This window comes from Panthera onca, chromosome B4 (genome assembly GCF_046562875.1).
Source record: "Panthera onca isolate mPanOnc1 chromosome B4, mPanOnc1 haplotype 2, whole genome shotgun sequence".
Classification (NCBI taxonomy): domain Eukaryota; kingdom Metazoa; phylum Chordata; class Mammalia; order Carnivora; family Felidae; genus Panthera; species Panthera onca.
Window position 1 is genome coordinate 59,007,372 of NC_138345.1, and position 25,204 is coordinate 59,032,575.

Consider the following 25,204-nt stretch of genomic DNA (forward strand, 5'->3'; position numbering starts at 1 on the left):
CTTAACCGACTGCGCCACCCAGGCGCCCCTTTATGACTATTATTCTAAATTCAGTTTCTGTTATATTATTTAAATCCTTTTTGATCAGTTCATTAGCTGTTGTTATTTCCTGGAGATTCTTCTGAGGGGAATTCTTCCGTTTGGTCATTTTGGATAGTCCCTGGAGTGGTGAGGACCTGCAGGGCACTTCCCCTGTGCTGTGGTGTATAACTGGAGTTGGTGGGCGGGGCCGCAGTCAGACCTGATGTCTGCCCCCAGCCCACTGCTGGGGCCACAGTCAGACTGGTGTGTGCCTTCTCTTCCCCTCTCCTAGGGGCGGGATTCACTGTGGGGTGGCGTCGCCCGTCTGGGCTACTTGCACACTGCCAGGCTCGTGGTGCTGGGGATCTGGCGTATTAGCTGGGGTGGGTAGGCAAGGTGCACGGGGGCAGGAGGGGCAGGCTTAGCTCGCTTCTCCTTAGGTGATCCACTTCAGGAGGGGCCCTGTGGCAGCGGGAGGGAGTCAGATCGACTGCCGGAGGTTTGGCTCAGCAGAAGCACAGAGTTGGGTGTTTGCGCTGCGCGAGCAAGTTCCCTGGCAGGAACTGGTTCCCTTTGGGATTTTGGCTGGGGGATGGGCGGGGGAGATGGCGCTGGCGAGCGCCTTTGTTCCCCAAGCTGAGCTCTGCCGTCCGGGGGCTCAGCAGCTCTCCCTCCCTTTGTCCTCCAGCCTTCCCGCTTTCTGAGCAGAGCTGTTAACTTATGACCTCCCAGACGCTAAGTCGCGCTTGCTGTCCGAACACAGTCAGCCCAGCCCCTCCGCTTTTGCCAGCCAGGCTAGGGGGCTCTGCTTGGCCGGCGAGCCTCCCCTCCGCCCCGGCTCCCTCCCGCCAGTCCGTGGAGCGCACACCGCCTCGCCGCCCTTCCTACCCTCTTCCGTGGGCCTCTCGTCTGTGCTTGGCTCCGGAGACTCCGTTCTGCTAATCCTCTGGCGGTTTTCTGGGTTCTTTAGGCAGGTGTAGGTGGAGTCTAAGTGATCAGCAGGACACGCGGTGAGCCCAGCGTCCTCCTAAGCCGCCATCTTCCCTCCAACTCCGAGATACTCTGACTTTTCTAAAAAGAAAAATATAAAACCTATCTTTAGAAGAGATGGCTTAATCATGGCAATTAAGACTTTTCATATAAGAGAAAGAGAAAAGCTATTAAATTTTCTCATTTGTTCTATATTATTCCTACAACATAGTTGTATCTGTCACCACTTCTGGGTGTTTCAAAATACATTAAAAGGCTAACAGAAATCTCATTTTACATACAGCATATCTTCAAAAGTTGGTAATTTTGTATCCTGTAGTTCAGTGGGATATTTTATAGGCATTATGCCTCTTTTCCACTCTCTCACCCTCCATGCTGAGTCACTGAGTACTAGTTTAACAAAGTTTAACCAGTTTCTCTACTGTGGGATATCTTGCCGCACATTGTCTCCCACACTGTATTTTGAAATGTTTCCCAAAATTGTTGAACTGGGGAACCTTATTTCCTTATGGTGCGTGCACAGGACTATTGTTCTCAATATTTCATTTGGGGAGGATCTTATTGATATCACTAAGGTCATCTTCCTCAGTGCCCACTTTTAACATTTTGTACCTTTTATGACAACCTACTCTCTGTGACACCATTTCCAGAACTGTGTTATAGCAAAATAATGGGTTTTCTAAAAGCAACTGAACATTTAACTGTATTTCCAAAATACAGAACCAGAGGGTTATAAAACATGCATCACCTGAACACTGCAGTTCAGGGGCAGATAACCTATGACTGGCATCTGATGCAATTTTCCAGAACCTGTTACCTGTACCTACCAAAATCTGTTTTCTTACCCACCGTCTTCCTTCCTAATCTGTTTTCACTCTTCTCCTTCTCCACCCACATTGCGCTTCATCCTCTCATGTTATCCAGGTATGTTTTTCTTTTTTTTAAACTTAGGTTACTTTCCCATCACCCACAGGCAATATGTACCTATTTTTTTTCCTTACCTCAAAACCATCTGAGCATCAAAAAGTTAATCCTTTTTTAGTTTGTAGCAGTTGTTCTACATAACTTCATAATTCCCACATCAAATCAGTTTTAGAATAAGGTAATCTAAAGGTAAAGTCCCTTTAGTTTTTATTTTTTCACTAGTTTTCTATACAAAAGAGAATTTGGGTATCTTATTATTGATTCCAATAAGTATTATTCAGGATATACCATGTTCATTGTGCAGAATCTCTTTCTGTATAATGCCAAAAAAACTAGTGCGTAGCATTAGTATTTTATTTAAAGTAGCTAGTTTGATTGTAAAGATTTTATTATAACTCATTTTATCTGTATGATGTTTCTATAAAGAATGCTTTAATATGCAGTAACCAAAAACTGGACATGAAAGAAATGATAAAATTGGCAATAAGCTTGCTTGTATGTTTGTGTCTAGTGTCCAGGGAGTAAGGGAATTTGCTCAGTAGCTCAATGGTAGCCATCACAAGGAACTTACACCATTTTTAAATATGCAGTCAGCACTTATTTGTGAGAGCCTTTGGTCACAACAGTTTTGTCCGCTGATCAAGACATAACCTTGTTTTGTGTGTTTTTCTCTTGAAAGATACCTTATTTGATATTTATTGTTGATTCATTAACATTGAGCTCACAACCAATAGCACTATAACTCACACTCAAACCAAACCTATCTAATAACGTATTTTCTTCGTAAGTCGCATCACAACCTTCTTGCATTTAGGAACACTAGATAGTGTCTGCACTGTGTTTGAGAGCCATTTTCAGCAATGAAATCGCCAATGAAGACCATAAAAATGCCAAAACATGGCACTAAAAACACTGAGAAAAGATAACTTATTGACATTATGAAAGCTGAAACAAGAAGGCAGAGTATTGCCTCTGCATTTTCCACTGCTGTATACATGTCTGTGAATGACTGTGAAAGTGCCATAAATATTGATTTTGGGGTTACAAATTTAGTGAGTGGATGAATTCACAAATAAGGAACCCACAAATAATGAGGATTGACTGAAATTGCTTTATTTAAGTACTGGTCTTGGAGGAATATGTCTCCACAAATGCAGATGCTTAATTCCAATAGGCTTTCAAGACAGTAAATGGTTTTTAACTAAAGAACACTTTGTTCCCAGTAGCTTGTTACTGAATAAACCTAGTTCTTCATTATAAAAATTAAAATCATGGTTTGAATATAGAAACCTTATAGTGGAAACCATAACTGAACTATAAGAATATTTTTGCAGTAGAACCTTACTTCTACCTACATCATTGTTTCCATGGAAAAATGTATTCCAAATTCCAGCTGAGATGCCAAAGCCCTTTAGCTTCTCGAGTTCTTAGTTCCAAGGATGACCAATCTACGACACGCACCTACAGTGTAGGACTTTATTTTCCTTCTAGTCTAGTTCTGGGACTGGGAACAGAGCCATAGGAATTAGACTCTGGAGGATAGAACAGGGTTGCAGATCCTGGAAGGGAGTACCTAAGGGCTTAGAGAGGGACAGATTCTACAGATGACTTCCATGAATAACACCATGATTTTTAGGGAAACTAGGGATGATTGTTAGTACAGCCCAAACTGGACAGAAGCCATAATCTAAAAACAATAGCCCTGTTAGAAATAAAATTTTGGGCCACATGATCTATTAAGGCATTTTTTTTACCCTCCTTAAGGATTTAAGTTTGAAAGAGAATATTAGTAGTGTAAAAAATGCAGATGCTGGTCTTCTCTGTGATAAGCCGTGGTAGGAAGTCTCTGATCAAGAGGATAAATACCTGCAAGTTTATATAAACTAAGCAGTATTATTTATGCTCAGTGTTTTCCCACAATGTTACTATACTCTGTAATATTTAGTAGATGTACATGTGTTCTTTGTTCATTTGTATTCTCTTGATGATTAAAAGTTTGAGGTAAACAATGATAATTCAAGATAGGAAAATATGTGGTAGTGTACTAAAACCTTTGTAGAACTTAAAAATGAACCTCATAAGTTTCTTTTAAATGACAGGTTTCTTTGGGGGGAGGAGGCCTTTAATGAGATCTGCTGTCTTCCTTGCAAGGTTCCCCAAGTGTAAGATATTTTAATGAAAAATAATGGACTAGGTATTAAATAGATTTTAATTCAGTTTAGTTTTTTAAATCAGCTTTTTATTTAATAAAGTAATTTAATTTTTTTATATTAATTTAATACAATATCTTAATGTTGGGCCAATTTTTTAATCTTAACTATATTCCAAGAAAGAATAATACGTATTCTATTTTTAATAAGTAGAGCGTCTGGCAGAAAACGAAAAATATCTTGTTTTAAAGTCAGAATTCTTTTTCCTCTCATCAAATGGTCTTTAAATGGATTGAGGACAGTAGCATATTTGAAATTCTCATTTGAAATTTCAACTATACATCAGCCTATTAAATGCTCAGAGTGGTCTAACTGTAAAGAAACTTGTTTAACTTTATTTGTAGAATTTCTTACATTTCTCTGGCTTTGGAGCCCTTTTCTCCCCCCAGAAACTTCACCATTTCATGAGATTTCATAACTAAGGAACACAGTTATGGCAATTTAGCTTGTCACAGGCAAATAGCCCTTTATCTGGGTGTAGAGAGGGTTGATGAAACCACCTCTGTACTGCAGCGTAGGCAGAGGGAGCTGAAGTAACACGCTGGGAAACTGTCAGTCCTTTCCCTTGTTTTCAGGATGACAAAAAGTATTTTTGCACCTTCCCTGGAGAAAGCAAATAAGCTTATTTGCCTTCGCTCACATATGTTCTGACTCATCTACCCAGGTGGCCTAGAACTATCTTAGGTCCTTTAAGAAAATGCATAAGGACTGTGTTACTGTTTGTAACAAATGCTGTTTTACTAGAAAAGTTTTTAGCGTTTTTTTTTAAATAAGCTTTTCAATAAGTCATTAATGCTGAAACACTAGTTCCATTGTCAACCTTTAAATAAATTTAAATATTGTTTTAATTAATTAAATCAATGTTTATTACATCTCATAAACTTTAATATTCTTTTCAAAGAAACCAACAAAAAACAGGAAGATCATAGGACAATGGACAAATCATAGATTGATTAAAGATTTAACACAGGAAGAACTTGGATTTTAAAACCCTACAGGAAAAAGAATTGTGTGCAATTGATTTTTAGCAAGCTAATAACATTCTAATCAATACAAGAAATCAAGACATTTGGTTTGATTGTAGGAGAGTGTGAAAATTTCTGCACGGCATATGAATAAATGCAGCTAAACAAAAAAAAAAAACAATGAGGAAACACCACAAATACAACAAAAATTGAGATTTATATTATTAGAATAACTTGTAATTTAAGAATATTATCAAACCCCAGTGAAATAAATAAGAAAAAGTCAAGCAGTTCATATATGGGGAAGTTGCCAGCCTTAAGTAAAAGAATTAATTTCCATCAACTAATATTTTCTGCACACCTATGCATTATACTATGGTTAGTGTTAGAATTTCTGTGGTGAAAGCAACACTCTCAGTCCTTTTGGGAAGAGAGGGAGGCAAGGTTCACATGAAACAAAGGAATACAGTGGAGTTCTGAAGATACATTTACAAATGCCGGCAAGGCTGTGGAAACTGGTTCAGTTATTATTCAAAAAATGACAAAGATCTTTTTTTAACCTCAGAAATGATCCTAATGAGATATTTTTTTTAAAATAGCTTACGTGTTTTTAATAAATTGCTTCTATGTTGAGCAATAGGGCTTGGTCCAGTAAGTAGGATTTCTTTACCCAAAGAAGAGTTACTTCATGATTAAAATTACAATTATATGGGGCATGTGGATGGCTCAATCTGTTTAGCATCCAACTCTTGATCTTGGCTCAGGTCATGATCTCATGGTTCATGGGACCACGTCCATGTCAGGCTCTGCACTGACAGCATGGAGCATTCTTGGAATTCTCTCTCGCTCTCTCTGCCCCTCCCCTACTTGATCGCTCGCTCTCTCTCTCAAAAATAAATAAATAAAATTATAATTATGAAAATTGTACTAATATGAAATAATGTCATGAATAGGTGGCTATAGTTGTATTCATGCTGCTGAATTCACTTCTGTGAAATAAGTAAGTACTTGGTCATTAATGGTAGTAGGATTATGAGATATTAAAATTTATTTTGCATAATACTTAAGAAATTTTAAGACTCATTTTATTAAAAATGTTTTTTCCTCTTTTTAGCTGACTACACAAGACTCTGCCTTCCTCACATTTCCATAGCCAGCGACATGACCTGACACCTTGATGACCAGTCTCAGGGCCCTTGGGTGACTGGCTGGTGCACCATGGAACTTAAAGTATGGGTGGATGGAGTTCAGAGGATTGTTTGTGGGGTCACCGAAGTTACAACTTGCCAGGAGGTTGTAATAGCCTTAGCTCAAGCGATAGGTAAGTGAACTCTCTGGGAGTCTGAGACAAAGTGGTTTATCCTTCCTGTTGTTGTTTGGGGTTTGTTTTTTTTTTTTGTATTAAATATAGATTTCTAGTTTTTTATTTGGTTCCATAATACAACTCGAGAGCACACTTTTACTTATTACAGTTCCCCATGCTTAAATAAATCTGTAAAGACACTTGTCTTCTGGCTTCTCCCAGATTTACTGATCTTGAGTCCAGAGTCTGCACTGTCTCTGTTCTCTTACTGTTTATCCTAAACAATGATTTCTGGAACTAAAGATGTTTTCTTGAGCAAAAACATAGATTCCTAGTTCCCAGACCCCTCATTAGGAAAAAATCCTATTTACTGTTTATTCTGACTACTTTTTGAAAAGAAAAACATTGGGGTGCCTGGGTGGCTCAGTCATTTGAGCATCCAACTCCTGATACCGGCTCAGGTCATGATCCCAGGGTCATGTGATAGAGCCCTGCATCAAGGCTCCATGCTGAGCATAGAGCCTGCTTAAGATTCTCTCTCTCTCTCTCTCTCTCTCTCTCTCTCTCTCTCTCTCTTTGCTTGCGTGCTCTCTCTTTAAAATAAGAATAAAAAATTCAGGGGTGCCTGGGGTGGCTCAGTCAGTTAAGCATTTGACTCTTCATTTCAGCTCAGCTTGTGATCTCACAATTCATGAGATTAAGTCTGAGATTCTCTCTCACCTTCTCTCTCTCTGCCCCTCCCCCGCTCACATGTGTTCTCATTCTCTCTCTCAATAATAAACATTTTTAAAAAATAAAAATAAGGGGCACCTGGGTGGCTCAGTCAGTTAAGCATCCGACTTCGGCTCTGGTCATGATCTCACAGTTCGTGAGTAGTTTGAGCCCCGTGTCGGGCTCTGCGCTGACAGCTTGGAGCCTGGAGCCTGCTTCAGATTCTGTGTCTCCATCTCTCTCTGTCCCTCCCCCACTTGCACTCTGTGTCTCTCTGTCTCTCAAAAATAAATAAATATTAAAAAAAAAAAAAAAGCCATGGGCAGTGTTTTAAAATAAAATGAGTATATTTTACAGGGTGGCTAAGGAGTGCAGTAAGCTGAATCTGTCCATATCCTATGATAGTCACATTTTCTACACAGAATTTCAAAGGGAAAATGCCCAGATATACCAGGTGTGTGTTTACCAATTTGAACTAAACAGTGTAATGTACCTGTTTGTGAACAAGCCAGAAAGAAGTTTTAACTAAAATCTACCCCATTTTTGCTTTCTCGGTAACTCAGTCCAGACCGTTTTGAAAAGTTGATGATTTGAATATAGAGGTTTTATATTTCTCCAGACTTGGCCAAACAACTCTTTTCCTGTATCATAAATACTTCATTAAATTCAGAATTCATCTGAGAGATGACTCAACTGGCAACCAGCCGAGGACTGTTGATCCTTGTTTCTCTTGTGCCATAAGATTTTCTCAGCTTCAGATGCAGTACGCTTTTGATACATACTTAAACATTTATCCGTCTTGTAATGTGGGTTATTGGCATTCAAAGTTTAAACACTAAGTGAAAGTTTTATAGTATTATTTTGACCTTATTTCCACTATAAGAAACAATAAGGGGTTTATCAATTGGGGAAGATTAATTCTGTGACATACAGTCCCAGAAATTCTATGGCTTAACACAGTAAAAGTTTAGGTATCCTGTTAGCAGAGTATGTACTGAATGAGAAAACTGCAGATGCTTCTAAAAAATTTATACTGAAGCAACTTGTAGAATACCTTCATGGGTTCAAACCCACACATTTGCCTCATGGGATGGAAACACCATAGATATATTCTTGATTCGGGATTATTGAAATTCTCTGGATAGCTAAAATTACTTTCAGGAAACCATCAGGACACAAAAATATTTACACAACTTGGAAATTTGCAAATATATATGGCAGCAAACATTTTTTGACTTGGTGCTGCTATTCAATTGAGTCAAATTAGAAAATAGCTAAAAATAGAACATAAATTGGTAAAAGATGTTGAATGCATCTAATAGTATAGAAAGAAATCCTTTCTACTCTGATCTGTGACTACCTTGACAGGTTATATCTAGGTGGTGGAATAATGAGACAGAATAACAAAATAAAAACATAACTCTGAAACATTTAATTGGCATGAGATGGATAAACTGTCCTGCAGCGTGCTGTGTGTTTGGTCACTGTATACGTCTTGGGCTTTCTGAAACAGTCCCAATTTCAGATATTTTATCTTGTTTTTCTCATAAACTATCCCAGAAATGCCATTATTTCACAATTCAAACTGCTTCTCAAATCTGTATGTGAAACAGAAAGCCTGTTTCAAGTTATAGTCCAGAAAATGCATTTGCTTTTACAATATTCCCAAAATATGAAAAGAATGTATTTCTGCCTTCAAGTAGCTTAGAAGTTAAGTAAAGTATGGCTAACAAAAGATTAGAGAGGAAAAGAGGAAGAAATCAAGGAGACTGAGGGAAAAGTTTTCTGATTCACACTCCTTTGTTGCCTGGTACCATTTGAAGTACTAAAGATTTAGAATTTTTCTCTGTTCCCACTTCTAATGATCTTATTTCTATATCTCCTTCAACTGGGGCCAGAGTTAGCATTTAGTATAAACAAATTGATGGGGCTGGGGTCCAAGGTGGAGTGAACTGTTCCTAAGAAGGCTTGTTTCATATAGTTTGCCCCACGAGATCAGTTTTCAAACAAGCACATTTTATACTGAATTCTAATTTAACTATTCAACGCTTCTTTTCTCTGGAAGTCCCCCTACAGTAGGGATCCTGCTTGTTTATTCTTCTTACACCATTGCTTTGCCTAAAGTAAGTATTCAATAAAACATAGTTTCTAAAACAGTGCTGTCCCGTAGAACTTTCTGCAAGGATAATAATGGTCTGTATCTGTGCTATGCAGTATAGTAACCACTAGCCACATGCAGCTACTGAGTACTTGAGATGTGGCTAGTATAACTGAGGAAATGAATTTTTAATTAAAATTTAAATGTGGCTAGTGGTTAACGGGTATTGTAGTAAACTGTTCTAGAAGACGACTAACTGGTATCTCAAACTTCAAATGAGAGAACCCAAGTCTGTTTCTCAGCTGCTGCCCACCCGCAAATTTCTTCTTTCTCTTTATCTCAACAAATGAAATCTCTTTTCTTTTAATTGATTAGACCGAAAACTTTTATGTGATCTTTTTTGTTGTTGTTCTAATATCTTACAACTAATCCAGTAACAAATCCTACCTGTACTACCTTCAGTATACATGCAGACTCTTGTTTCTCTTCACAGTCACTGTTAACTTGATGTAAGCCACCATCATTTCTCACTTAGGCTTTTGCTGTAGCCTTCCAACTCATCTCCCTGCAACATCTTGGTCCCCTCCGGCCTATTCTTAACAAATTTCTTTTATTTAATGTTTGTTTATTTTGAGACAGAGAAAGAGAGAGCACAAGTGGGGGAGGGTCAGAGAGAGAGGGAGACAGAGAATCCCAAGCAGGCTCCACACTGTCAGCACAGACCCCAGTGCAGGACTGGATCCCACAAACCATGAGATCATGACCTGAGCCGACATCAGGAGTTGGATGCCCAACTGACTGAGCCACCCAGGCATCCCATATTTCTTTTAAAGTAATACTTTTTTTTTAAGTTTCTATTTAAATTCCAGTTAGTTAACATACAGTATAATATTAGTTTCATGCATACAATTTAGTGATTTCACACTTACATACAACACTTATTGCTCATCATCAATTGCCCTCCTTAATCTTCATTACCTCCCCTCCACCCACCTCCCCTCTGGTAACCATCACTTTGTTCTCTATACTTAAGAGTCTGTTTCTTGGTTTGCCCCTCCCTCCCCCTCCATGCTCCTTTGTTTGATTTCTTACATTCCACATATGAGTAAAATCATATGGTATTTGTCTTTCATTGACTGACTTATTTCCCTTAGCGTAATACTTTGCAGCTCCATGCTGTTGCAAATGGCAAGATTTCATTCTTGTTTTTGAGTAATATTCCATTGTGTGTTTGTGCGTGTGCATGCGTGTGTGTGTGTGTGTGTGTGTAAGTCCATACAGTGGTCTTCAAGACACTAATGAATCTCTACTTTACCCCCTCACCAATCTGACTTCATTCTCTACCACTTACTTTTGATTGTCCCTTTACTTACACCAAAGATATTTCTGCCTCAGTCTTTGCATCTGTTCTTTTCTCTGCTGAGAATACTCTGCACCCAGATATCTTCAAAATTCATTCCCTTGGATCTCTGCTTAAATATCTTCCCACAAAAGATGTCCCTGACCACATATCCATACACACATGCACATACACTCACATACTCTTTATCTGCTGTACTCTAATTTTCTCTATAGCACTTACCCCTCCTGACATATTACCTATAGGCCACATATATAGACCATATACACATTTTTAAATCTAAACATTTCTGAAAGCCTAGAATTTATCATACTTCATTTGTTAGCCATACTTGGAATGTCTTGAACTCATCTGGTGGTAAAAACTGTTCGGATTCAATATGAGGCTGTTTTTAATTTATATTTATTCCATTTGATATGAATGTTGATACATTTTACTTCGTAAACTGTAATATGTTTGATTATAGACCTATAGGGATAGCACCATGTTACCTTTCTAAAATCCAAAAAGTTCTGAAGTTTCAGCATATCTGGCCTTAAAGCTGTTGGATAATGGACAGTAGACCTACATTTATTTGTGTGCTGTATATTGCCTGCTACTGTTTTGTTATTGCCTATTCTCATAGCTTAAAGCCATGCCTAAGTAGTAGACACTCAATACATATTTGTGAATAACTGAATGAATTTTTTAAAGTTTTCTATAAATTACAGGCTGAACTAGGTGACCACCTAATGCCCTATCCATTTCTAAGAGTATATGATCCTTTAGAAGATAAGGAAAATAATATTTTATGTTCTCACATTTAACTCTTATTAATTTCATGCATAAATTATCAATTTTAGAAATTTACAAATTTACCCATTTTACATCTGTTTACAGATGTATTCATTGTAGACTTTTTTGAAATTCAGAAAAAATACAAAGAAAATTTTAAAAATCACTCACGATCTTGCCTCCTAGAAGCAATCACTATACACACTCCTTTTATGTACCTCTAGATAAGTTTAAAGATTTCACTCTCCATAATTCTTGATAGTTTTAAAGTCTTATTTTTCATTTACTGGATTTTGAATTAAATTTTCCACTTAATCCTCACAAGTCTTATGAGGATCATCTATTATCTCTATAGATGATCAAGCTAAGGCACAGAGATACCAGATAACTTGCCCAAGCTCCTAGAGCTAGTAAGAGGGTAACTGGGATTCAAACCAGTAGTCTTAATTCAAGAACCTTGCTCTTAACTTCTTGTATACTGTTTTGGTTATACCCCCTATAATCTCAGTGGACATCTGTTAGAAAGTATAGTTATTGATTGAATTATACTGAAACAAGAAATAAAAGTCCTTAATAGTAAATTATACTGCTTTTATGTAGCCAAGTTCATCTTTTACAGTTTTGATATTTATAACAATAGTGTAATCATTCATAATTCTAAGTACTTTCTATATTTTCTACATCCATAAAAGATTATTTTAATGAATGTAAATACATGTAATTCATAGCATGTATCAGTCAGGATGGGTTAGATTATGCTACATTAACAAAAAGTCCCCCCAAATATTACTGGTCTATAGTGATAAATGTTACCTCTTATTTTGATTAATAGTATTTATGCAAAGTAAGCAACACAGTGCCTAGCAAATAGAGGCATAATAAATGTAAATCATTATGAAATCAATAAATTTAATGGTTTTATTATTTTTTAATAGTAGTAAACTCATCATATAATACTAAATAGTTCCTAAATTAATGTGCAGTGATTCTGTGATTACACGATAAATAGATTACATGATATTCTCATCAACACTGTGGGAAAATATACTGTGAATGACTTAACTATGGGTTGTCTATAGCTGACCAACAGGTTATATTCAGAGATATTTACATTATATCACTGTCATTATAAATTAAATACTCTATGGTTAAAATTATCTTAATAGCTACACTTAGGACTTGTAGAAAATCCATTGACAAATTTGCAGAGTAGTTGTAATTGATAAATTGCTTTAAATTCTTTAAGCTTTGATTTCTTCACTGAAAAGTTGAGGATCATATCTATACTGCTTATTTCACAAAACCAATTAAGCCTGTGTGTAAAATATATTTTTATATATTTTATATATCTTTGTTTTATATATATGTGTGTGTGTGTGTGTGTGTGTCAGCATCAAAAGCATTTAAATGATACAATGCAATTTCTTGTACAGAGATGTTCCTTGTAAGAATTCTAAGTCATTATGAGAATGATTGGTTATGTTAACTAGAGTCTATATAAGAATCCAAAATGTTTATATAGCTCAAGGAGCAAAAAGTATCTGTTATTGGAAAAATTCAGGGCGGTAGGATTCATGATAAAGAATAAGTTTACTGACATCACTTCTAATATATCCAGAAACAGGAAGATTTGTTAGCATTAAATTCATAAGTGATGAATGCAACTCTCTGTCATGTTTTTTTGAATAATGTATAGTATTCATTTTGGGGGTAAGAAGGATTTGAAACTGAAGAAAAAACCAAATGTCAGCTAAAGCTAAAACTTACAAAGAGGGTTGATGATCAAGGTGTTCAATAGAATTTATATCCCTAGGGCCTGACACTATTTCTGACAGGTATTTGATGTTCTGTATGTACTTGTTGACTAAATAACAAGATGTGACTTTTCAATCATGATTTTGTTATTTGGCTCTCTATTTAGAAAATTTCTCCAAAAAATTTCTGGAGAAATTTTCTAAAATTGTGTAAAAATGATTTATACAATGTTGTTGAGTGGTTGAAATAAGGGCATAATGTTTCTGAGTGACTCATATTTGAATTATTTGAGTTTTGGTGTATATTTTCAAAAACTTCATGTTACATACTATTCTGCTTTAACTTAGATGAGAAGAATCTGTTATCCTATTTCCTTTTAATTTATGTCAATCATCCAGTGAGATTCCACTAATGCATTAAAGTCTCTCTATGTGATTTTCCTTATTATATGAAGTTAATATAATACTGGGAATACACTCAATTGCTTCATCTATCCAAAAGTACAATCAGTATTTTATTTACCATTCATTATTGTGGCACACATTTCTAAATAGCCACAACAGCCTAATCTACAAATGCTACAGGTAGGTAGGTAGGTAGGTAGATACTCCTTTTTGTTAGTTTTAGGGGTACATCAAGATGGAATGCAAGGTACAACTCAGTGTATCCGTTTAATAAAATGCATTGAAAGGAGTTTTGCAGGAGGAATTTGAATCTATCCAAATGAAATAGGATCTTTAGGGTCTTGCCAAGTATGGTATTAAAAATAATTATTATGGGATTTAACTGTTACATAACCTAAAACCCAATTTTTATAATAAAATCAAAGCTATTAATTTACCTTTTATAAAAGCTTTTTTATATTACTGGATAGATTTTTTTTCTTTTCGTCTAACTGCACTAAATATGCATTATTTAACAAAAAAGGGAAAACTGGCATTAAAAGTAATTCTAAATAATCTTCTACCAAGACATTCTCATAGGGCAGCAGTACCATTAAGCATTGGAAAAATTAGCTTCGTATTTAATTATGACTAAATTAGGGTCTTTAAAATTGTTAATATAACTTGTATAATATAATGATTCTGTTTTCTTTTTCAAGATGCTTCATTGGCCTGGTAGAATTAGAGAGGGCTCTGCTGATCTAGTCTAACCCCTCACATTACTTATGAGGACACAGAGCTCCAGATAAGAGTGAGATTCTAAAAGTAGTTGACAGGCAGGAAAGCCAAGAACACAGAGTGCTGTGATCTTTGAAGCAGTGAGTACACGTGGAACAGTTTTAGCCTTGCAGATTTGTCATGTGGTTTTTCTTGGAGTAATTACAGTAACTTTTAACCTGAAAGTCACTAGAAACGTTTTTACTCCAAGAAGCCAATCCACTGTACTAAGGCTTTCTTCTTCATTCCCCTTGTTTGCCCAGGCATTTTGATAATAGTAACAACTAATATTTGTATAGAACTTTTCAATTTTAGAAAAAAAATTTTATATTTCACATCTCATTTGACTCACAACAGTATCAGTAAGAAAATACTATTCTCACCCTTTAGATGAGGAAACTGAAGCCAAAGGAAATTTAATGCATCACGCAGATCATTTAAGTAGCTGGCAGAGCCAAACTTGAACACAGGCCTTCTGACTCCAGAGCCTTTTTGCTCTTTTCAGCTCTGTATAGTTGAGAGTTGTTGAAAGGTGCTGAAGGATTTTTAAGTCAGATTATTGTCACGTCACATCATTTTTAAGAGGTCTCTGGTCAACCCTTTTGTTATGTGACTAACAATGTTTAAAATTAATAATGGCTACCATGTATTGAATGCCTGCCATGGGCCAGGCAGCGTTGTAGGTGCTTACTATGTCTGCCTCTGACTCCCAGAACCTGTGACATACTGCTACTGTCTCTATTTTAGAAGTGAGGTTATGCTATTTATCCAATAGGCAATTAAAACGTAGGACTGGGGTGCCTGAGTGGCTCAATCTATTAAGCCTCAGACTCTGGATTTTAGCTCAGGTCATGACCTTATGGTGGTGAGATGGAGCCCCGTGTTGGGCTCCATGTTGGGCGTGAAACCTGTTTAACATTCTCCCTCTCCCTCCCCTTCCCTTCGCCCCCCCCCCCCCGTACCCCTCTCCTCCTTCCCCTCTCTGACTCTGTGTCTGTCTCTCTCAAGAATAAAAACAAAAAAACAAAACCTGGGATTAAAACTCCAGTCTGTTTGCCTCCCAAGCTTCAACTTTGCAGCTGTACCCAAGATTCAGTGTCCTTAAAGGAGAATATATGCATATGTTTAAAGCAGTATCATTCTTTGTGTACTAACTCTACACTGCATACATGGCTACTCATATACATAGGAATATGTATATCCAGATCTTAATTTATTGACCTAGTAACTGAGAAAATAACTACTATTGGTTCAGAAGCTCATGAAATTCAAAAAGAAGATAAATCAGTAGCTGTATGGACCAGTATTATAATTACTAGGTACCAGGATCAGTTTTTTTCTTCCTTGTAATAATGTTAAGTAGTAATGGATGCTTTTTTATTGAGATGTAATTGACATGTAACATTTATATTAGTTTCAGGTATGTAGTGGATACTTTTAACAAAATATCCATCTGACCTACCTACCTTAAATGAAAATGTTTAGAAACTGTGTTCAATTTAATGATATTATACTGTCTTCTGAAATTTTATCTTCTGTAATTACTAGTTAGGTTCAGTATTTCTATTTATATATGATTTTATTGCTGTTTTTGTTTTTTTAAATATTTTTGCCTTTAAAAATTTTTTTAACCAGCTTCTAAGCTACAACTATCAAAACTGTAGAAGGCTTCTCTTTCAGCCCCTATTTTTTTACAAAATTATTTTGAAGAGTTGTTTTCACTGAAGTGATTTTTATTTGCCACAGGTGTGCAGAAAGATACCAGCAGTGTGAGCTATGGGATGGCCAAGCCCTTATGCAGAAACAGAGGAAAGACCTGTACAGCCACCTCTTAGCTAAGTAGCATGTTGTTCACTGGCTCAATATCTCCTTTCAGGAGGAAAATGGGCCTCTAACCTTCCCAAGTTCTAATGTGCAGAGAAAGCATAGGAATTCACAAAGAGGAAATTTATTCCAGTTTTGAAGTTCTACCTAGTTCCTGCGACCAGGCCCTCATGGCTTCCAGTGGGGCATTCTCCTGTCATCCTTTGTTTTATCTAGAAGTCTTGTCCCACACAGGAAGGTCTAGGCAATCAGGCATTTAACAAGAGCATAAAAGTCTCCCTGAGTTTTAAAGTGTTCAATTTCTAAGCAAATCTGAAGGATATATGTAATTTACATCCCATAATTTTATGCTGTTAACATATCTTCAAGGGAAGTTTTAAAAGCAGCATGGACTAGACTTTGATGCTAATCAAGAAGACACATTTATTAAATAGTGTCCTCTGTAGCATTATTTTAGCTATTGCATATGCCACTTTGACAGTTTGTTATTATCTTTTTTATCTAGGTCGAACTGGAAGGTACACTCTTATAGAAAAATGGAGAGATACTGAAAGACACTTAGCGCCTCATGAAAATCCTATCATATCCTTAAACAAATGGGGGCAGTATGCTAGTGATGTACAGCTAATTTTACGTCGAACTGGGCCATCTCTTAGTGAGCGACCCACTTCAGACAGTGTGGCTCGAATTCCTGAAAGAACTTTATACAGGCAGAGTTTGCCCCCTTTAGCCAAACTGAGGCCTCAGATTGACAAATCAATCAAAAGGAGAGAACCTAAAAGGAAATCATTAACATTTACAGGAGGTGCCAAAGGATTAATGGACATTTTTGGAAAGGGTAAAGAAACTGAATTTAAGCAAAAGGTGCTGAATAACTGCAAAACAACAGCAGATGAGTTAAAGAAGCTGATTCGGTTACAGACAGAGAAGCTTCAATCCATTGAGAAAGAGCTAGAATCAAATGAAATCGAAATACAGTTTTGGGAGCAAAAGTATAATTCTAACCTTGAAGAGGAAATTGTCCGCCTGGAGCAAAAGATCAAAAGAAATGATGTAGAAATTGAAGAGGAAGAATTTTGGGAAAATGAATTGCAGATTGAACAGGAAAATGAAAAACAGCTGAAGGATCAACTTCAAGAAATAAGACAGAAAATAACAGAATGTGAGAGCAAATTAAAGGACTATTTGGCTCAGATCCAGACTATGGAAAGTGGTCTTGAAGCAGAAAAATTACAACGGGAAGTTCAGGAGGCACAAATCAATGAAGAAGAGGTTAAAGGAAAGATTGGTAAGGTCAAAGGAGAAATTGACATTCAAGGCCAACAGAGTCTGAGGCTGGAAAATGGCATTAAAGCTGTAGAGAGATCTCTTGGACAAGCCACCAAACGATTACAGGTAAGAACATTTTTATAAAAAGGATGTTTCGTCTGTTTAAAAGAATTAATATATTCTTGGCATTTTCTTTAATGATTGTCCATTTTTTCTTATATTGAAAGTTAGAAAGCTATCTTGGCTTATAAGTTTCTTAGAATTTCTGTGACTTACGACAAAGCTAAGATGTGAGACCAAAACAGAGATGAGCTCTAAAGCCACACTGACCCTTGTTCCATGGCAACAGGTTTCTTACTGTGTGTCAGTTGTAACATTAGGTAATTGGATACAGAGAATAGAACCTCGGAGCTGGAATGGACACTAATGATGAGATAGTGAATCTGACCTTCACTCCTTTTAGAGATAAGGAATCCAGTGCAAAAGAGATTACTGCAGATTGTTTTGCCAGGGACTGTGTGGCTAGTTAACTGCTTATCTATTACTTCTCCATTGTTGCTAACCCCATCTTTCTTGAGATGTAAATAGTTCCCTTCTCTCCACATTACTTACTCTCCTTTGCTTTCCTGAGAGGGACACAGAGGTTCCTCTCTGATTTTCCACTCTCTGGTTCACATACAAGAATATTTATATTTTGCCATTAGGTGCTGATTACTCAACTTAAATTTCTTAGACACCCATTCTTGAAAAGAAAATGTGGTGGTGTTAGGAGAATTACAAAAGAGGTATTAAAAATAAATAATAGTTAAAATATTAAATATTAATATTAAATAAAAGCTTAAATAGTACATATAAATTCACACATCTGATTTTTGTTACATTTGGCCACATTTCAAATGCTCTGTGGCACATGTCTAGTGGTTGCTGTATTATTGATCAGTGCTGGTGAAGAAGCTTGCTATTCAGAGTGATCCATGCAGTTCAGGACACATTTGTTAAAAATTCAGAATCTATATTTGTAATAAGGTGTCCAGATAGTGCCTACGCATGTGGAAGTTTGAGAAGAATTTCTCAACTGGAATATCAACAGTTTTATCAGCAGAGAAAGCTGAGCTTTCAGAAAGAACTTTCATGATTTCCTTTCTGTGCCACTAACCATAGTAAGAGAGAAAACCTCCACCAAAATTTTGAAAATTGAGAATTTCTCATGCAGTGGAAAGTTGTTAACCTCTGATTTGTCAGTATTCTACTATTTGGATTCACTTTGACCCTTAAAAAGGGTACAATTGGAAGTTGTGTTGCCTTTGCTATTATCTACAGGAAACACTAATTCTTGACAGTCATTACTAGTAAATCTCACCACCCATTGAAAAATATTTCATAATCAAACTAACATATCTCCAAGTACCTGCTACGCTCAAAGTAAGTGGAAGAAGCAACCACTCATTTCTGGTATCTCTCCCCTACCCCTGCCAGGTTCATCAAACAGACTCAACCTGGTGAGTCCTTGCCACTTTTCCCTATAGTGCAGTAAAGGAGAGAAAGAGAACTTCATCAATGCCTTTCCTTGTTTTTTGAGCTTTCTGGCTGTCCAAACTTGATCTCCTTTCTTTAAAGATCTTCGGTTCTCAGATCCGTCTTTGCCAAGGATTTAGTTAAGAACCCCACAGTGAAAATCTTGTGGGAATTTTGCTTTCCTCATGCTCTAATATAAATCTCAATAACGGATCCCATGAACACTTGAACAGTCCACCAAATACAAGAACTTTTCTGAGTCTCACAGACCAAATGACTATGAATTTTACAGTCGGTTTTGAAGTAAATAATAGGGAAATTTATTTGTGAACAGCTTATAGCAACATTGCTATAAACACTGGGATGGATGGAAACTGGTATTTATTGATGAAAGTCTATAGATATATATTTATTTCATCAGGTGTATAGTGAATTCCTAACAGAGGAAAGCATCACATTTAAAAGGACAGACTAAAGAAGCTCTTGTCCTTTATTTGCTTACTTTTTGGCCTGTGCCACAGAACAAAAATGACCTCTTTTTAGCCTATTGTATCAGTATTAACACAGATTTGTTGACTGTGTTCTTGTGCAAGCAAGTATCGCACACACAGCCCCCATAAGCAGATGGACTATCACCAGGATGTCTTTAGCTGGCCAATAGTGACTCCTCCAATAAAAAGAAACATTTTAACTTCCATCTAGGACAAAGAACAAGAACTGGAGCAGTTGACTAAAGAGCTGCGTCAAGTCAATCTCCAGCAGTTTATCCAACAGACAGGGACAAAAGTTACCGTTTTGCCAGCGGAGCCCATCGAAGTAGAGGCCTCACATGCAGACATAGAAAGGGGTAAGGTGTTGAGAAATCTGCTCTTTTCCCTTTATTCTCACTGGTTAACTTTGAATAAACTACTCGCATTCAGTTAAAACGTTAACCTGCCACTCAAAGCTTGAGCCACTTAAAAAAAAATTGATGTACGTCCTGTTTCTGGGGAAAATCAATAATATTTAGGTTATTTAGTTTACTTAGAAAAGCATGTAATCCCCAAATCTTCTGTCATTTGTTTTAAACTGCTTCTTAAAGAAACTTTTTCCTGACGTATGAGTCAGATTTTAGCTTCTGTTCCTGACACCCCTTCCTCCTCTCCTAAAAGTCTTTATTATTAATTTGTGCTGATATTTAAAAGATATGTATCATCCGAACAACCAAGAAAGAGAAGCAAAGTGCTCACCTTTTTACAAAGACCATTAACTATTGAAACCACTGAAAACTGTTTTTATCACTGAGAGGGTCAAGAAGACTTAGCCTTCTCCTCGTACCCCAGACCCCACGGGGGACTACAGTTTTACAGTGTAATGTTAGTTGGCTCTTCAGGCAGGAAAAATTCTAATTTTTCACGTTGCTAAGTCCTTCGAGTTGCTGAGTCCACAAAATGGCTTTCTTTGTTTTCTGTGTAGAGGCACCATTCCAGTCCGGGTCCCTGAAGCGGCCCGGTTCATCTCGGCAGCTCCCCAGTAATCTCCGTATTCTACAGAATCCTATCTCATCTGGTTTTAATCCTGAAGGCATATATGTATAACATTATCTGTCTTCAGGGGAGAGACCCAATGAAGGTACCAAGGACAGTGAAAATTCCTTCTTTGATTTGTGCCAATGATGAACAGAGGATATATTTCACAAGCCACCGTATCTTTTTTCTGTCCTAAATTGCATACCACTTGGAGCCATACCCTGTGCACTGATGCTAAAGAACAAAGAAACTGTGTTTTCACACATCAACAGTGTTGACGTTTTTGTCCAGCAGCTGTAATGCAAAGCCTTCATTTTTATTTGTAGCATTTTGAGAGCATTAGGAAAGTATTATACTGTGTGTATACATAAATAAAACCATGACAAGAGTGAAGAGAAATACGTGACTGGCTTAGTTTAATTTATTCCATATAATCGATTAATGGGTAAATGTTGGTTTTAATATTTTTTATTAATACTTAATCCTGTGACCTAATTACATTCTATATGGTGTGATTATGACTGTGTGCATGTGCCAGACTCCATCCATACATTGCCAATTTACAGCTCTACAGGTGTCATAGGGTGCTCCACCATCAAAACTAAGTCCTTAAGAACCCACTTGTATTTATTTTGTGTACCTGTCCTAACCATTGCTTAATTAGATCAAGTCATTCAGGTTTTCTTTTTAATCTGGACTTTAATCTTTTCTTTACAATATTTCCAGTACATGAATGACCACATAGCAAAATAGAAATATTTTCATGAGGTTAATTGTATCTTTAACAAACAAAAATGTAACTGTTGACTATCCAGACAGGTGTGGGGTTTCCTGATATATTATGTGTTTTGTTTCTGCCCTGCCTTAATCACTTTAATCTTATGGGTCCTCAAGAGTTGCCATAATACATAAGTTAGAGATACCTGGTGGGTCTACTTCAGAAAGGTTACTTTAAGTGATACATTTTTAAAATGACCCACTTCATATGTATGATCTGTTGGTGTAAGCACCCATGGGCAAGCTTTTGCTTGCACATAATTTACTCTGTACTTTATGAACTATTGCTAATTCTCCAATCGCTTAGAGAGAAAGTATGTTGGAGTTAGGTACTTTTTGCAAAGGAAATTAAGTTAATCTTTTTTCTTTTTTCCCCATTTTTGAGCTTGACTTTTACATGTAGAACATGAGTCTCCATTTGTACATATATTTTCTCTATTTATAAAACCAAAAATGAGTCAACACCTCTCCCATGAGTGGTGACTTAACTAAGATTCACAAGTAATATCTGGATGGATGTGGTCAGATACCATTTAGCCATTTTTACATTCCCTCTGATCAAAATTTGGTACAGTATAATTAAGACTTTAAACTGAAATTTAAAGTAGTTTTTAATTCTGAGGAAAATATATTCTCTGTATTACATGCAACAAAGTAAAAGTGGATTAGTATATTAATGCCATGGTAACAATAAAAAGATGTAAGTTATATCTTATGCATGAGGGCAACTTTGGATGTTTTAACACATTTGACTTATTTTTGGTTTAATGAATGCTGAGAATGCTGCATTTAGGTTTCCAATGAAAACTTTTAAGAATGGCTATGAAAATATATAGAAGCTTCTAGAGAACTGAAAGTAATAATGCAGAGTTGCCTTTTCTAGTCCAGCTAAATGGCAGACCTCAACTAAAGATATTATTTTCTTTGGGTTCTTGGAGTTATCAAGTTGACTGTGCCATTATACTATTTTGCAAATAACTTGATAAATAAGTTATTCTTACCTAAATAACTACAGTCTGTACACATTTGCTCTCAATTTATAATAGTTATTTCATATCTACATATATTTAAAAATTAGGAGAAGTAAAAAAATCAAAATAATTTGTAGATTTTGTGACAGCAATGATTTATGTATGCCCAATATATGCCTTATTTTTAAAGGGTTCCATCCTATACCAAGAGTCATTTTGTTATTGTTGTTCAGAGAAATTAAGATCTTATTCACAAAGAAAAACATTTTTATAAATTGATCATATCCTATTTAAATCAAAATGTTAAACTGAAGATATATTAAACTTTGCAGTTTGTAATTGCAAAGATGCCTTGGTGTGCCATCAAAAACACAAAGTCAATATCCAACATAATTGTTGTAAATTATTATCAGCATTAACCTAATAACTTTAAAGAAAGACTGGCAGCATTGTGACAACTTTATCTGAATTTTCAAATGCCAAGTAATCTTTATGTACCTAATTATAGATAGAAATACTATTTCCTAGGTGAGAAGAATATATAAATGTGAATTTGATAAATACATTGAGCAGCTATACTTTTTAATCAGTTATATTACTTCTGGAAGAACATCTCTAAGAAATATTTTCTAAGTCTTTTTTTAAAATAGAAGAAAGAAAACTCATTTCCCTAGAACATCTTAAAAATATTGTAGTCTATTCCTGATCATTTTTATCTATTGTGAATATAGATGAGTTAGATTAAGTGCCACATCTTTTGGATACATTTCGGAGGGGGGCAGTGGGCAATGATATACAAAAAATACCAAATATAAAATTTTGCATCTGGGGGAATATTCAGGTTCTAAATACTAAACTAGATTATAAGGTTTTTATTATTATTATTATACTTTAAGTTGTTGTTTTATTAGGATTTCCTGTATTAAGTACATTAGAAGATATTTTTTTCTTACCAAGGAACGATTTGAAATAGCACTGGTATATTTGACCCTTTAGAATGTCTAGCATCTTCAGAGAATGATCCATAGTTGGTTGCCTCAGTCCTTTTTTTTTTTCCTTATGAGATATTTTGGTTGAGTAGCATGTTTTGTTTGTTTTGTTTTGTTTTGTTTTGTCCTGATGCACAGGGAATTGATATGTGAGACTTTGGTTAGTATTAATAGTAGTTACCTATTTAATTCCCTCAGTCATCCCTGAATAATCATCAATTCCCATAGTTCAAATAAATCATAAACTAGAGCTAAAACAGTAAAGATGCAGAATTTATGGTGTGAAGTGTGATTATTAACAGTGTTCAAGAACAAAACACTTGCTTCCAGAGCATAAATAAATTTTGCACCTGCATTAAAAGAACATTTTCTTTGTGAATAAGAGAAAAACGGTCTTTAAAGAAACTTCATTTAAAGCCATTTCTGTGAACATCTTTCCAAGTTAGAACTATAATAATGGATTGAGGAAATAATACGGAAAAGGCAAAAACTCTTGATTTCAGGTGTGCAAAGGATGTGGGCAGATGGGCATTTCCCTGTGTGCATTGCCTTTGAAAAATTGGGCCTTAATTTATATGTATATAACAGTGCTGTGTTCACATCCCTCTTCTACCTAAAGTTGTCTTTATTAATCCATATTGTATTAAAATTTAGCTCATAAGTATTACTTTTATATTATGTCCATTTTTTTGCATGTTTATACTATTTGCTACAGTATTTTTAAGTTTTGGGTGAAGGCCATCAGCTGTGTGGAGAAGACAAAACAATCACTATTTATTCAGTATTGCTGCTTTACGTTTCCAGAATAAGCTTTCTATGCCAGGACAGTGACTGCTTGAAAGCTGCAGGAGCTCTATTCCAATGCATTTTATATATTTTTAGAAACCAAATACATGCAGATAACTATTTAGTATACTAATTATATTAAACCAGCAGAAATATAAAGGCAATAAAGTATATACATATATATATGGGGGGAGGGAAAGATTAAAAAATAGGTTTACAGCCAGACATGGTGATAGCCCTAAATATATTTCCAATCTGTCTTTTGGTATTGACCCAAGGAGGATTTGAGTTGCTGCAGCTTTAAACAGATAATTGCCACATTCACTACTGTGGACACATAAATATGCTTTTAGTACTGCTTTGCTTATGTACCAATAAAATATCTGTAATATGTATTATATGTAATTCTTTTTTTTTTTTGACTTTCATTTCAAAATGTATATTTTCTGATTATTATCATGAGCTGTAAAACAAAGGATCAGTATCTGATATTCTCCCAAGTAATAAATTTTCAGGATTCATTGGGGCATTACAGTTGCTGGTCTGTTTCTTATGTGTTTAATATTTCAAAATATGAGTTTATTTTCTTTAAAAGATACTAAAGAGAAAAGGTCTGCATAACCGTGACATAAAATTACATTTCTCTGAAAGTAATGTTAAAAGAATTACCAGTTGCTAGATAAGGTAGCTGTTTTATCCAAGTGAAACTTAAGAAATTAATACCTCCCTTTTATTTCAAAAGCAAAAGGAAAAAATTGTATCTTAATGAACCTCTATATTCTCAGATTTCTTTAAAACCATAAATGAGGGGAACAATTAAATACCTACTATGTACCCAGTACAATAATAGGAGACACATTGAGCCATGCAGGGAAAACTCTTCCAAATCACACAACTAATGAGTAACTTACAAGGCACTTGAACTTAGACCTTTCTGATACCAAAGTACTTTTCTATATTCCATGACAAACTACACAAGCTTTATAATGGTCAGTTTCTGTTTTTAATGTGAAAGTACATAAATTGTCATTTTTATATTCTGTATAAATTATATCTTGACCAAGAAATTATACATATGAACAATAGTATGTTAAAAAACAATGGCAAATTATTAACAAAATAATGCAAAATACAAATTATTTTTGGCCTGCTTTGAGGGAATTTAAAAATCTTAATTATCATGTCCTCCTCTATAGATGTTTGTTTAGTTAATGGCAGAGCAAGGAATAACCTTTCTCCACTTGATTCTTCACCTGCTGCCCACTTCACCTATTTGTGCTGCCTCTTAGGAAGG

At 35.8% G+C, this 25,204-nt stretch overlaps 1 protein-coding gene across 3 annotated transcripts in view; it reads left to right on the forward strand.

Moving 5' to 3' along the window:
• Positions 1–24,442, forward strand: part of RASSF8 (Ras association domain family member 8) — a 122,833-nt gene extending 98,391 nt beyond the window's left edge. The window contains exons 1-5 of one of the 3 annotated variants that reach the window (XM_060658116.2): positions 3,327–3,403; positions 6,225–6,431; positions 16,601–17,490; positions 19,582–19,726; positions 20,335–24,442. In XM_060658116.2, coding sequence (XP_060514099.1) covers positions 6,329–6,431; positions 16,601–17,490; positions 19,582–19,726; positions 20,335–20,456 — 1,260 coding nt within the window. In that variant the 5' untranslated portion in view covers positions 3,327–3,403; positions 6,225–6,328 and the 3' untranslated portion in view covers positions 20,457–24,442. Of the gene's footprint in view, positions 1–3,326; positions 3,404–6,224; positions 6,432–16,017; positions 16,106–16,600; positions 17,491–19,581; positions 19,727–20,334 lie in introns of those variants that run through there. The other 2 variants (XM_078450003.1, XM_060658118.2) reach the window with 2 other exon arrangements.
• Positions 24,443–25,204: the final 762 nt, after the last annotated feature.